The sequence below is a fragment of the Onychostruthus taczanowskii genome, unplaced genomic scaffold (genome assembly GCF_017590055.1).
Source record: "Onychostruthus taczanowskii isolate IOZ18803 unplaced genomic scaffold, ASM1759005v1 scaffold5, whole genome shotgun sequence".
Lineage (NCBI taxonomy): Eukaryota > Metazoa > Chordata > Aves > Passeriformes > Passeridae > Onychostruthus > Onychostruthus taczanowskii.
Window position 1 is genome coordinate 3,486,242 of NW_024502568.1, and position 15,471 is coordinate 3,501,712.

Below are 15,471 nucleotides of genomic sequence, written 5' to 3' on the forward strand. Positions count from 1 at the left end.
AATTTCTTTCTGTAGGCTTGAGAGAGCACAAAGCATATCAAAATTAAAGTGCACAATAATTATTCTGACACCCACAGCAGAGAGTATTACCCTCACTGTAAATACACAGATGTATTTGTGATATAGAATGTAACAAAGCAAATACAGTGTTATGTGCCTAACTGCTACTTCTAAAACTTTCCACATTTCACACCTGCCTAAAGACAGCTCTGGATTTAATACTAATATTTCAAATACAAATGTAAATCACAAAGAGGATGCATTGGCCTCTTGTGACTGAAGTCTGCCCACAGCTGCAAATTTTCAGCTCTCAATCTTCAAGGCATGTGTACATGTACTTACTAAAATTATGCACACAGTTGCAATGGAACTGCTTGGATTAGTAAAATTCAGAACATACATAAATGTTTTCCACGTTGGAGATGTATTGTCTCTTTGGGCCAAAGCATACACATAAACCACAGAAGATGGTAGAAACTGGGATCAAGGAATATGAACTGACTAGAAGAATGAGGAGTTATGCACTGTCTGCTTCCAGCACCGTTTAAACCCAGTTTTCAATGGATCAAATGGATTTGGCAAGTAAGATCCAGTTTCAAAGTCCTGTTGTGGAGACAGTCACTGAGGAAACAAACTAACCTCATAAATCACCGGAGTGCAGTGCAGAGCCCCAGGGCTGACAACCCAGCGTCATGGCCAGGGGCACACTGCTGCTGGCAGCTTCCTTTCAGTCTCTGCCATGCTTTACATGTTACACACCTCTTCCCACAGACAAGCTCCATTTTCCACTCAAATTTAAACTTGACTTCAAAATATAGCTTTATCAATTCACAGAATCATCAAATCACAAAATAATAGAGGTGGACAAGGATATGGAAGTCATCTGGTCCAACTCTCTGGTCAAAGTAGGATCAGCTCAGATCCCACCATACTGTACATAAATCCTATTGTACTACCACAGTGTCAATGTTTTGTGTTTCCCTAGAACCCCAGTGCCATATTCTTCGAGTTACAGAATTTAGTGCCCATCTCATGTGTTAAATATAAGCACAGTGCTTTCTGCTTCTGGACTTAATCCAGAGGACTGCAAGCTTCCCTGCCCTTCTCCCTCTCACCATACTAACTAAAAGGTTAAACTGTAATTGCCACCTTCTCACCATGTGTTTCTGACCAACAGAAAGTCTGCAGGTTTGCAGACCTTAAAAGGGAATTTACAGCATTTTTATATGCAGGGTGCCCCTTTTTATGTTCACTTTAATTTCTTGTGAAGTGATTCTATAGGGGCAGATAATCTGAAATGATGGAGATGGTGACAATTTCATGCTGGTGAGCGCAGATGGCTCCCTGCTCCCTCCACTTGAGTGTGCAAATCCTGCTCTTATGTACTCAGTTTTTCTACTCATTCTGTAAGGATCTCAGTACCAAGGTGATGAGCCATGTGCCAGCAGCAGTGCTCAGGGGTGCTCCACTGCCCTCAGCTTGGGTGACCCAGGAGAACATACTTCCAGCCTTTCAGAAAATGGTGCAATATCCAACATACTGGAATTCAAGTTAAGCAAGGACTGTAAGGTCAAAGGGCACAGAAGCAACAAGAGCCATGGTGGGTTCCTTGTTACCAGAGGTTTTATAAACAAGAAATGTTATTTTCTCCACATGACAAATTCTGTTTTGACCAGGGAACACTTAGGGAAGTCTGTGTTACCCAGCAGGTTAGGGTAAGTGAACATTATGGTCCTTGTCCTTTTTTATAGTCACAAATCAGTGATTAACATTCAGGGACGTAGGCAAATGTAAACACAGAACAAAATTATATTAAGACAGAAGAAATAAAGTATTTGCACCATTAATCAGACACTGACATGAATTCTACCCTCCCTATTTCCAAAACTCCTGCATTTTCTGAGCTGGTTAGGAACACAGGCACTAGAGCTGCACAGCCATGGATCGAGCAGCCTTGTTCCCATCATTCATGGGCAATACTGGGTAGGGCACTGCACCACATCTGTGCCCTCCAGCTGAGCAGAGGAACCCAGGCAGTGGCATGGTGGTCATGCAAGCCTAAATTCCCTCAGAGGAGGCAGTATTTTTCTCAAAGGAGACAAAATTTGTTGGAAAAGTAATTTCTACAGTTTTATGTGTTCATTTGTGAAAGGAGATAATATTCTTAATTGTTCTATTCATGATCCCTTTAAAGCAAGAGGAAAAAATCTGAGAAGGAAAGAAGATATTTCTTTAATAACCAGTATTACATTAAAAATTAAATACTTCTAACTTTTCTTAGACCATCAGAATTTTTTATGTGTCAAAATGCTTGGAACAACCCAAACTATCCCCATTTAATCTTGAATACCTTTCTTTAAAAGAAAATATTTTACTTGAAAGATATCTCATTGCAGCTTTCATTAAAAAGAGTATCAGATTTGGATATTTAGAAGGCATTATTTTTAAAAGTGACACCTACAATTTTTAAAGTTATAAAAGAATGTCTGTCCATTTTTCAGCATGTTTATCTTGCCTATTTGACACTATTTTATGTTTGGTTAGCTTCCCTAATCTGATTATAGTTCTGTTTGTGTAAGATCATGATTTGGCAGAATTGCTAACTTTTCCACAGAGAACCATTCCACTAAAGAACAGATTTTTCATTCAAAACATTAAACATATCAATAAACAATAAATTCTCAATTTAAAAGTATTTATGTACATAGTATGAGCCAAAATATACCCAACCTCATATTTCAGTACTGAACAAGTGCCTGTTAGTGATCTCTTCAGTTACTCCCTCTCTTTTTCTCTGCAAAAGTTATTCTTCCTACTGTACAGAAGAAGATTCTCTGATTTCCTTAACTGCTTCCATGAGTTAGAGTGTGCAAGCAGCTGCCCTCACCCACCCTATGAAAAGGTGCTTTACCCTTGCAAATGGCTCCTCTGCTGTCCACTTGGGAAAGAACAGAAAATGCAGCTATAGGCAAAGGTGAACACACTAAACACAGGTCACTTAAAGAAATGTGACACACTCTACCTTCAAGGCCTTAAGAATATTTTCCTTCTTAATTCAGTAAGTCCTTACATGGAAACTCAGAGCTCTTAAGATAAAGCTTTCTGTCATCTGGCATTTGGCAGTGAAGCAGTTATCTAAGTTGTGAAGACTGGCAAATTTCACTTTTGTAAACATTTTAATATGACAAACAGTATGAATTCACATAATTTATGAACACCACTTCTCAGCCAGGAGCTGCTATTATGGAGACTACCAAATCATGAAGAACAAACCTCCTCGACTACTTCAAACTAATTCAAAACATAAACATAATGTCTCCAGGAATTAGAAAGCTTAAAGCAATAAAACAGGGCAGTGCACTTACCTGGGAACTTTACAGCTTGACAGTAAATGACAAGATCTGATAGCTCTGGGGCTATTTGTCTGCTTTCCTTCTTATTCTGCGGAAGATAGAATTCTTCACCCAGCTCCATGTCATAAACCTGAGTGATAACACCAGGAACATTTAATAATATTACTGAATATAGAAAAACTCTTGCGTATCTTACTTATGTCTTTGAAATATTTCACCTCTTTCTTCCCATATGATTTCTCTTCTTACCTAACAAATCTCCCTCCCACGTGCACATTTCTGATCAATACCTGTTACTGATTCTGCAGTAATGTGTAAAAACCCTATTCAGTCAGTTCTGCAAACATTGAGACAAAACACATCCATGTTGAGAAGAATCTACAATACACTGGTTCTTTTTTCAGATGATTTAATAAGAGATGCTTGATTATCTGATATTTTAGTGTGGTATTTTAAACTTATTTTGTAGCATAAAGATGCTGAAGATTCAGATGAAATCAGTTCCATCAATATTAATTTTCAGCCAAGCAGCCTATATATACTATAACCTCTGAGGACTTTTCTTGAACAGTATATTGAGCATTTGTTCTACTTTGGCTATTTTCTCTGGTGTCTTTCCATGCTTCCTATTGTTTCTCTTCATTGAAGTGCATTTGCTATCTGATGTCTCAGTTACCTAAACTGTTTGAACCTGGTTATATATAAAAGTGCAGCTGAGAAGAAAGAGGGAAAAAGCAGAACTACCTTTCCTTTATTATTGTAAGTAGCACAATCAGCCTTCTTTAGTCGTTTGGCAGTCTCTTCATTGTATTCAAACTGCAGTTTATCACTTGATAATTTATTCTCAGGTCGATCTTCAAGAATATTATCTAAAAATTAACGGGATTTTCATAAACATAAAGCCAAACAATTTGAACCGGAAATTTAATTTGAATTAACAATACTTGTGGACAGTGTTGTGAATCTTATACGAATAATCAGACGCTAAAATAATGCATTTACTGGTCAGAGCATCATCCTCTAGTAGTAACCTTCTATTTAAAAATTTAATGCCTGGGTTTGGTTAAGACACAGCCTTTCCTTTAAAGCCCATCCTTTTGTGCTCAGAAGATCTTTAAAACCAAACAATCTAATTAATTAAGTTTGCCATCTGAAAACAACTGATATTCCTGAATGAAAAAAAAAAATGCCAAAGACCAAAGCACAATTAAGCCCATCAAATATGTAAACATTTTGTACAGCGATTTTTGGCTTTCCTCCCCTTACTTTCACCATGCACAAATATTTTTTACATCTGTAGAAATACCTCTTCAAAGCTACATATTTTTCAGAGAACAGTATGCCTAATAATGATGTGGTAATTCTGGACCAAAATGCTGCAGTTGTCACAAAAGGAATGGTTTCAATTTATTCCTGATAATCCTGATGCTTTGACCATATTCTTTTTATGCATAACAAGTGTCACACATGCAGGCTTCTAACAGTTCCTGCCCAGTTAACAATGCCATACAAGAATATCTGCTTGCATTTATAATATGAAGTAGAAACTATATATTCACACTGTCACACTGAACAGGCTGAAGATGCAGTGCTGATTTCATGCAGTTAAAATGCTCAACCAAGTGGCTTTTACCTTCCTGGCTGTTAGGAGCAGGAGAAGCATTAAGGACATCAGCTACAGGGAAACGAGTCAGAGAGGGAATAAGAGTAAAGGGAATTAAGATTTAGAGTCAGAGAAATGAAAAGTAAGTGTCAGTTGTAAAACTATTAGCCTTACACAAAAAAAATGTATTGGTAAGAAAAATAAAACTGAATCTCTTTTAGAAATTTACAGACCATTATTTAGATTAATTTTAACAAAATATTAAGATAATTAAAGACTTCAAAGAATAATCATTGTAATAAAGTAGTAAACCATGCTGCAGATTCCTTCACATACTGGAAGGTGTGTTTCTTACTAGCTTCAGATTTTTCAAACCTTCTCTTAACTAGAACAGTGCTAAAAAGTCACTTACTGCAATCAGTTTGCAAAATTTTCTTGGCAAATCTGTTAGCAAAGATTTGAGTTTTCACTGCAATTTACATCTACAGCATCTCCACCCTGTTGCTCACAAAGAGTATGCTCAAGTAGCCAGCTAGGCCAACTTTCAGGCAAAATGCAACTAAAAGCAGTATTGACATCAAACTCATAAATAACATTGCTATTCCACAAGCAGTGTCAAGTCTTGAACCGCATTTGTTAATTTTGTGACTATTTTTTAAATCACTAAACACAGGAGCAAGTAATGTAAACAAGAGACCACCTGGAAAGAAGTCCTGTGCTGCAGGACATCCTCGAGCCTTACATCTTCTGTGAACATTGCACCTAGAACTTAAATGGGTCCTCACCAGAATGAAAAGTGCAGTGAGTGAAGCACTTCACTGTTCACTCAGGAGAACATCTCCAGCTGTGTCAGACCAGTTGTCCATCTAGCCCAGCATTCTCTTTCTGATAGTGGCAACAGAGCAACCAGCCACTAATCACCAGCCCAGCAACCACAATCACTGAGTCATAGGGATGTTGGACCAAATACTGCTACCAATAACAGTTGCTTATACATCTCTTCATGAATTTGTCCAATCCTTTTGTAAATATGCTGATGCCATTTGGCTCTGCAATTTTCCATGGCAGCACATTCCAGAAGTTTACTACCAGCTGCACAAACAAATATTTTACCTATTTTAGACTGATCTTCCACTTGTTTTACTGAACACCTGCTAGATCTAACAAGTAACATTCTGTGCTTCATGACTTAGTAAACCTGCTTCCAATTAACCCCTCAGTCCTCTTCTATACAAGTTAAAGAATTTCAGCCTTTTCAGACTCGTGCAAGGACACTGCTTACCCAGCTCATGCCTGAGCTAGAATATTCACGTCTTATTACCACAGTTCTAACAAAAGCACTGTAACAAACAAACAAAGAAATAAATATAGTTACCATCAGAGAGAGATTCATAGTCATAGTCATATTCATCCTCTTCATCTTCTTCCTCTTCATTGGTAGGTGTGGGGTTGCTAGCACCGTTGCTAGCCTGTGCTTGCAAATGTGCCAGCTGGTGAGCCTACAACAGAAACACTTACTACATCACTGCTAAGCACTTTAAAGAGAAAAAGAGTTTTCATGTTCGTATCTTGTTTTGTGTCCATGAAAGCACTGAATATATAAAGTGAGAAATAAGTAAGATTGTTAAGATCATGCTAAAATACCACTTTAGGGGTCTGAACATAAAGAGAACTCGTGTTGCAAGAAAAGCACTTATTAAGATATGAAACCTAATTAATTATGGAAAAATGTCAAAGTTGCACATCATTCAAGACTGCCTTTTTCCAGCCTGAGATATGCTGTTTCAGAAACAGTTAAATACTTTTTCAAAAGATGGAAATTATCCATATACTGGCATGATCAGTGTGATTTACTCATCTGATAACAATAATTTAAGTCTAATGCAATTGTGTTTACGTTTTGAGTAATGGCAATTAGTTTTCAAGGATTCAACTGAACTGCTGACTAACCATAGACATTATTAGATTGAGGCTACTTGAGATGCAGCCCTAAATTTTAGAAATCAAAAAATTCCCACATGGGAATAAACACTATTTGAGTAGCAGAGTCTCCCACAAAAAGTCAGTTAAAAAAAAGAGTATTTGACTGGCTTGAATTTGAAAAAAGAAACAAAGCAGAACTCTATCAAAAATTACTACATACTGTAAATACACACACATACTCAATGCATATGACTATTTCTCAATAAACATGAGCAGTAAATGTTAAAACCACAGAGAAAAAGATTCATTTATGTTTGTCATGCAGAGCATGTGGTGTTAATCATAATATTATGAAGTTTTATAAAATTAATAGACACTAAAATTAACTTAAGCTGTAGCTATAATTTACTATATGTGTTGTCTACTTATTTGAAAGCACTGCAATCCACTGTGAGTTATTCAAGCATGAATGTGCATTAGATTATTCTGTGGTACATTGGAATTAGCAAAAATTTCAAACACAAATGAACGATTTCTAACAAGAGTTGGGTCTTTCTGCTTGCTCTTAAGAAAGGACTATACCTTTTGTTTCAATATATCCACTGGTGTTTGATGGGCTTTCAGCTTCTTGTTTTTAAGCAGGATTTTTCTTCTCAGTTGGCCAGGGGAAGGCAGCATGGGATCGTCAGAAAAGTCACTCTCAAATAAAAACTTTGTCACCAACTTATCTCCAAACACATTCTGAAATATCAAGAACAGGTGATGTATTATGGAAAACCCCAGGGCTCGTGCTTGGAACACCCGTTGGCAGTGGACAGCCTACCTTGAAGATCTCGGCCATCTTGCGCTGCTGGGGCAGCGAGCAGTGGTTCTCTATGGAGATGATGACCGGCATGTCCGAGGTGATGAACGCGTTGCGATCGATGGCTTCCACCACCTCCTGCCAGAGAGAGAGAGAGGCCATTGAAAGAACATGGCAGCATTCTGCAGCTCTCAGTTAACCTACTGCTAGCTGGGAGGGGAGATGTCCTGGGATACGACATGAAATAACATGACGCGGACACGTTGCTCTTTTCAAGATAAAAAGGGACTTTTTAATTTCTAACTCTAACATTGACAGATTTCCAAAAGTGACAGTGGATTGGAGGGTGAAAGTGCCACCTCTCCAATGACACTGGACAAACCAACAGTCCATCAAACTTCTCCTCTTCCATAAAAGAACGCAAAACAATAAGTCATTTACATAAAGTGTGTGAGAAAGTTCATTACAAGAATGTAAACATCAGAAGGCTTAGAAAATCTTAAAAAATCAGAGCAACAGGGAGAGGTCTGCTTTCCTCTGTAAGAAGGAAGAGGCCACTCTGTGCTTTCAAAGCAAGCTGACATCTTGTTACAACACAAGTGGTTAACACCTACTTTTGTTACTTAGGTACCAACAAAAAGACAGAAAATGACACTACACATGCTACAAAAACTAACTTGAAAGCATATTTACCACTGAGAATTTAATGTCTGACATAATCTATAGTTTATATTCTATTATAATTTAGCCCATTAGAAAATCTGTATTTTTCTAGTAGGCAACTTTTTCCCCTTCATTACAGAAAAAAATAACTTCTCATTTTTTTGTTTCTAGGTGCAATTACCAGCATACCTTAAAAGAGATCTTTGTAGTAAGAGTGTGCCCATGATAAATGATAGGCATCCCATCATCACCATCCCAGCAGTCCAATTCTACACTTCTGCAGCCTTGTAAAAGAACCTATAATGCAATTGAACAGTGTAAGCACATCTAAGCTACAGTATCATGACATCAAAGCAGAGGACAGACATTGCAGAGCTGAATGGAAGTCCAGTGAATCAGCAAAACTGCTGGAAAGAGCAATCTCTGTGAACAGCCCATGGAATGTACAGTCCCAAGCTAACTGCATTCCCTAACTGAATTCCCTATTTCCCATTGAAGAAGACGGGGAAAATTAAGCAAAGCATGTATGCTTTTGGGAGAATTACCATAAAGCTTTGTAATTCATGGTATCATACAGGACACATGGAATCTGCTTGCGGACGGTGGCTCTTATTGTATGGCTTAATTTTCTGAGAGAGAGAGGAACATTCCCATATTTCTACCTTCAAAAACAGCTATAAAGCAACATGGCAATTTATTTCAGGTTGTTCCCATGACAGCTTATGGGGAAAGCACCTACAGTTTGTCTGCTAGTTTTTTTGTTATTATTAGTTTTATAAATAAAAGATAGTCTGAAAATGAAGTCTTAAGAAGCACAACTATGAGTATAGTTACAATGGAAATGTGCCAGGCCATGTTAATCAAATATATTAAGCTATTTACAGCCATCAATTCATTCATCAATTTTTAAATTATTCATTTATTTGTTTTAGAAAAGCCATTGCCAGAAAAACCAAGGAAGCAAAGAGGAAGGATGAAGGAGGAGATGAGCTATTCCATCTTTTGGTAGCCCAGCTTATTATTGTGATCAGTATTTAGCATGCCTGTCATCTGTACTACAAGCTAATATTTTACTGAATAGAAAGATCCTAAAAGTTAAAACCATTTCCAGCAAAACCATTCATGAACAAAGAAAAAATTACTTCTACTCAAAACCGGAATAATTTTATTTCAGACAGCTGTGTCCATAGCTGGCACTCCACCACTTCTTGTGAGAGCCAGACACACTGAGCCAGAACAAAGTGCCCCTTCAGCTGGCAACAAGCACTTGAGGGACAGGAAGAAGCTTTTCTTAATCATGCAAACTTAAAAGGCAGCTGGTCTCTATCTCACTTCCCATCTATTACCAACACAATATTAAAATCACTGTGCAATGCTACTACAGGAACCTCTGCAATGGCATTACTCGGTGCAGTCACGTTATTCAGGATTTCCTAACACAGCCTCACCTCTCTGCCTACAACCCCAGGTGAAGGAGCACATGGGACACCAGATGAGTCCATTCTCAGTGGTTTGTCATTAACTCTCAGCATAATGAAAACAATGCTGCCAGGGAGTTTGATGCTTTCTCCAGCATTTTGTAAACACAGACACATACAAACATATATATAAATATATACACAAATATAGAACTGAAAGCCCAAGGGAGAAATTGTTCCTTCCCTGGTTAGCACAAATCAGCCATAAAGTCTAAAACCTGTAGAATATTCCTAGAAGTAACATTTTTAGAAGTTAAAGTTCTATTTGAAATTAGTCTTTGCAGTGCAATGTACAGTATCTCAGTAGTGTTTCTGACATCTGAATGAACTAAAATATTAGATCAGTCTTTCCTGTGGGAAAGTCTAATTTTAGTAGGTTGGGTCAGACTGACTGGTGTCTAAATGCTATGAATCTCAAACTAAACCCATTTTTTTGTTTTAGAAAAGGCATTTGAGCACAACTGTGCTTACAGGCAGCTTTCCCACACATCATGTTTTCCAACATTTTGCAAGCAGGGGTCTAGGACATTTAGATTTTCAAAGCAAAAAGGTCATGTTCCTGAAACTTGCCAGTAAAACAAACAAGTTGATGTTGAAAGCCACACAACAATCCAATCCTGCATACCTGGCTGTAGAGCTCCACTGAGGACTCCCCTTTAAGCTGATGGCCAGTAAGGTAAGTATTGTGTGAGGATTCTATGTAGTAATATGAGAGAGGAAAGTGCAAGTCCTCAGCATTCTCCTGTGATTCATCATTTTTGGAGGCAAAGTTGTCTTTATCCATCAAAAATCTAGAAGTGAGGAGATGTGAGGAAATTTTATGCTGTGATGAACATTTTGTGATTCTCCGAGAAACATCAATACACAGGTATCATCTTTTTACATATATATACAAACATATATATATGAATGTAAGAAGTAATTACCTTGCAAATCCTTCAAAAGATAGCAGCCCCTGCTGGCACATGTTCACACTAGGTTCAAATTTCTATGAGGAGGAAGAAATCAAAGATATATATAATAACAATTCTTAGAAACATGTCTTTGTCATGTTTTTGTATGTAGTCTGCTCACAGCACTACACAGTATTTAAACACAGTCTTTTTGTGGATAAAGTAATCAGGTGCCTGCAAACTGTGTTTTACAAATGACTACGCAAACATACTAAAATCATAATCATAAATCAAGGAACAATTCAGGTTGAAAGGGATGTTGGGAGATTGCCTAATCCAACCTCCTCTTCAAAGCTGAGACAGAAATTAAATTGAAATTAAGGAAGATTTATGATCAGGTGTCCTACTCCTATCTAGTATGCTTAAATACAACATACCAACTCAATGAGAGTTGTGGTATTCCAACTCGAAGTTTCATTAGAATTTCTGTCTTTTAAACTCTGCAATTCTGTCTTACATGTTGATAGTTATAGATAGTTTTTAGCCTTGGTTAACTGTTAAACAGGGGCTTAGTTCTGGAATATATTAATTATGCATGGAGGAATTTGGAAGAATAAAAATTTTTCTGCACACTTTCTAAGATCTTCAGCCATGGTACATAAGGGAATAAAATGGCCATGTTTGCTCTGGAAATTTTTTTTTACAATAAAACAAAAATATGTGGAAATGGTGCTTTTTAAAGTTGCAAAGTAAGATTATGCTCAATCAAATGTGGTCCCAGACAAAGAAAAAAGAAAAGAATTTCCATTAACACTTTTCCTAGGTGGTGACATCCCTTCCCTGCTAAAGTACGCATTGCTAATAAAACTATTTATTTGCATTTTTTAAATGGATATATTTATGGACATCCATACAATTTTCTGGCCCAAAATAAAGATAGTATTAAATTTTAAATTCAATTAAACCGTAGAGACATTATCAGTGAAAGGACATACCCACACAGATGCTATTCTGAACAACACACAACATTAATGGGGAAAATGGAAGTAACAGGAGTTCCAGTAAAAAGGAAATGCAAGGTATTTGTATTACACACCTGGATAATACTGAGGATTTCATCATAGGTGCAGTGCTCTCCTTGGCAATTCACTAGGAAGTCGTTCAGCTGCTGGATTCCTACTCCAAATACTCCCAGTGATGTGCTTTCAACTCCAGTACCATTGGTTACGATGCTGGCAGCAGCAATAGCATCAGATATTTGCCTCTGGTTGTCTGATAGCTGCTGCCTGCTCTTAATGAACAAACCAAGGTCTGAAACATTTCTAGTCAACAAATCTTAAAAGAAAAATGAGGAAATAAAAATATAAGCTAAACAATTATGTGTATTACATATCCTGTATAGAATATAATCTAGTATACAGTACACACAAGTATCTCACTGGGTGTTTTAGCAGTAAATTAGAACAAAATCATCTTGTTTCTACCCACTAATAAAAGAGAGAGCATTAAGCATGCATGTGAGCAGACTACAAGTGTCCAATTACTCAGAACAAAATCCTGAAACCTTTAACATGGATCCCAGGACTCTCCTGCTCCCTCTCACCACCATAAACAGCATCAAAGCCTTTCCTTCACTGTGTGCAACCCCACACCCTTCCTGTTCAATTGCCCTTTATCTTCTTCCAGTTTCATATGCCAATTGTTCTGCACCCTCCCCACAAGCTGCTTGGCAGAAAGACTGTTTTCTTTACATGTGGCCAAAGTCCCAGACAGATTATGGCAACTGAGGAATGTAAAGGGGGACAGAGGCTTCCTTCCCCTTTATCCCATATAAAACAGATCCACTAGGAAAGCAGATAAGAAAAAAACAGCCACATGGGACACAGGGCACAGCCTCCTCATTTCTCCTCCCTATATTTGCTCAGTGTTTTAGCCCTTCCAGGGCTCCTGCAACCTGTACAGGTTCCTGGGCTCACCATTCAGCAACAAGTTTTATTCCTCTGCTATTACCAGTTACAACTATATCTGGCTAATGGAAATCTGGAATACTTTTCCGTCCCTTTATTTTTGTCTTCTATCCCACTAACTAGGTATTAGGGCAGGCATGGCAGCAGTCCTCTACTTAAACTTGTAACTGATAAGGAGACTGACTGAGACGCATTTTATTAAGACAAATAACTGAAGCTGCTCAATAGTCTAACAATTGCATTTTTCTCTTTAACAAACCTAAATCAGGCTGGAATCCACTGCTATTTTCATCAATCTTCAAATTAGTATAAAGTGGAGCAGGCTCTAAGCCAGATCGATTGCAAGGCACAGCATAAACATCAAAAAGGTCTTTCAGATCCTTGCGGCTACGGACACTGCAAAAAGAGCAGAAAAATTCCATTTTTGCTCTTTTATAAACTTGGAATAAAATTAGTACAGAAAATAAAAATCTTTTACCTGAAAGATTTGAAGAGCTCCACAAATTCCACAAAAGTCATGCTACTATCAGACACCATGAAGTTCTGAAATCCTTTCATTCCTCCTTTGACACGGCCATGCCAGCTACTGCTGCTCCATGTGCTAAATGAAAAAAAAGACTGCTGTAGTTTGGTTACATTAAACTTATATTTAACTGAAATATTATGCAACAGTGTATTAACAGCTTATTTGTGCTCTCCTTAATGCATTTATTACCAATATCTGGAAGAAGCAAATAAAGCACCATCTTATAAGATGCATAATGATGTTTTTTACCTTGGTTTATAACTCCTATTTTTTTTCTTCAAGACAACTGCAAACTTTATATTATGCAATTTCAAACTTTCATGTGGAAAAAGGCCTGATGCACATGGCACAAATGAAGGCACTTATTTTACCTTTAAAGAAAACAATGCCAGTATTCTTGTAATGAAGGCTGTGTAGAAGGTTCATTGAAGACATAATAATAACATAGATTGTTCTGTAACTGTAATCATTAATCTAAGTTGTGCAGCTGAACAATTTTTGAAGTAGAACCAGCTCATTTCCAAAAGCCACATCACAAAATCTTTAGGCTTCTAGAGGATTTACACTAGTCAGTACAGGAAGGCCTTACTTGAGCAGTATGAACAAGCCCTTAGTGAACTACATGGAGTAACTTGCAATGAGGGGCTGAGCTCTTGAGCACCTTCTGGGGCCTAAACACCAATGAACACACATTGCAGGAACGGGATCTGCCAGCAACAGCATCCTGAAAAGGGCAGGATCTAAGCAACCACACAAATATCAAAAACTATACAGTCTGAACCATAATTAACTGCACAAGTTATAGTATTTCCTTCAAAATATCAGAACACATGTCAGATTTTATTGCTCTGTGGAGTTCAAATATGCAGATCCATTCTTCTACGAATTTTGCCATCAGGCTCAGTACAAATAGTTCAGACAGCTGTGATGGAAAAAGGACCAGCTTGCTGTCCAGTATTCCTAAAGACATGCCTGCAAGCAGGTGACTTTCTACACAAATAGGCTGGACCAGATTCCTGAGTTTACTCCTGGCATGGGATGGATGCAAGTAATTGAAAACAAAATGTGATTTTAAAATACTAAAAAATACCATGTACTTTAGTTGATAATACTGATTTTGTTTGACATCACTATGGAAAGTACTGACATAATGCATAAAACTTTTTAAACTAAAATAATTCCCAGCATTTTTATAAGACAGGAAAAATAAACCATGATGAGGAAAGCCTCTAGATTCCAGAAAACAGATTAGAACTGCAGAGTACCAAATGGGAGACCAAGAGCAGAAGAAAATGCTCACCATCTCATCCAATCTGATCACTAAAGATTATCTTCCAGAGTAATGGGAAATCAATACAAACAAAAGGTTTTAAAAAAAAAAGCCAAAACCCCCACTAAAACTCCACCATCATCAACAACCAAAACTGCAATTAGTAGCAGTCTGGATTGACTGCTGAGCAAGGAGGTTTACTCTCCCTTCCCAAAAAAGCCCCCACCTCCAGTTTTCTGTATCCTGTGCTCCGTGTCCCAGTATCTTATCAACGATCCTCCTGCTTCCTCCACCTTACAAGCAGCACTAGATTTCCAAGGAACTTGGAAATTCATCAGATGCCCATCTGCTTTGTAGGAATGACAAAAGCAGCTGCAAACTACCTGTGCTCAGAATAAAACTCTCTCCAGTGCTCCGAATTTCTTAATGGCTCATGAAAACTGGATCAAGATAATAGGTCAAACATGTAAATCTGTTCTGAGGAAGACACCTTCAGGACAGATGAAACAGCCATAAGGTACATCCTGAGCAAGTTCTATCAAAAAGGGTCATAGCAAACTTGGGACTGCTCTGCAAAGTGATGCTGTGGAAGCGCCACACAGCTTTGCCAGGGAAAACCTGTGACAACTGAGGGAGGTCCACAGTGCTTAGCTACACACAGATCCACACAGAAACCCAGCCCTGAGAGGATTTAAAGGAACATGAGCTGTCCTCTTCCAGGGAATGTGAGTTCTCCATTGAACCTTTTAATCTAATTTAGAGAAAACAACTTTTTTTGGCATAAAAGCAAAAAGAAGATTTGCAAAACACAGAATAATTTTCCAGAGATTGTAAGGCAGTATTTCTTCAGTTCAGTGTAAAAGAAAGCTGTTCTTACAAAAAAAAAAAATTTGCTTACCAAGACAAATCCAAGTTTGTGAATGACAGTGAAAAATAAAAGGAACACAGAGGCTCACAAAGCTGTGTTAGCCCAACCACACATGTTCACAGGCG

General features: G+C 37.7%; 1 protein-coding gene across 1 annotated transcript in view; it reads right to left on the reverse strand.

Moving 5' to 3' along the window:
* Positions 1-15,471, reverse strand: part of PLCE1 (phospholipase C epsilon 1) — a 137,695-nt gene that overhangs the window by 13,162 nt on the left and 109,062 nt on the right. Inside the window, exons 12-22 of the mRNA XM_041415282.1 lie at positions 13,161-13,283; positions 12,942-13,078; positions 11,812-12,050; positions 10,749-10,810; positions 10,448-10,613; positions 8,534-8,641; positions 7,703-7,819; positions 7,462-7,620; positions 6,332-6,455; positions 4,098-4,222; positions 3,366-3,483 (exon numbers count right to left, since the gene is read on the reverse strand). Coding sequence (XP_041271216.1) covers positions 3,366-3,483; positions 4,098-4,222; positions 6,332-6,455; positions 7,462-7,620; positions 7,703-7,819; positions 8,534-8,641; positions 10,448-10,613; positions 10,749-10,810; positions 11,812-12,050; positions 12,942-13,078; positions 13,161-13,283 — 1,478 coding nt within the window. The remainder of the gene's footprint in view (positions 1-3,365; positions 3,484-4,097; positions 4,223-6,331; positions 6,456-7,461; positions 7,621-7,702; positions 7,820-8,533; positions 8,642-10,447; positions 10,614-10,748; positions 10,811-11,811; positions 12,051-12,941; positions 13,079-13,160; positions 13,284-15,471) is intronic.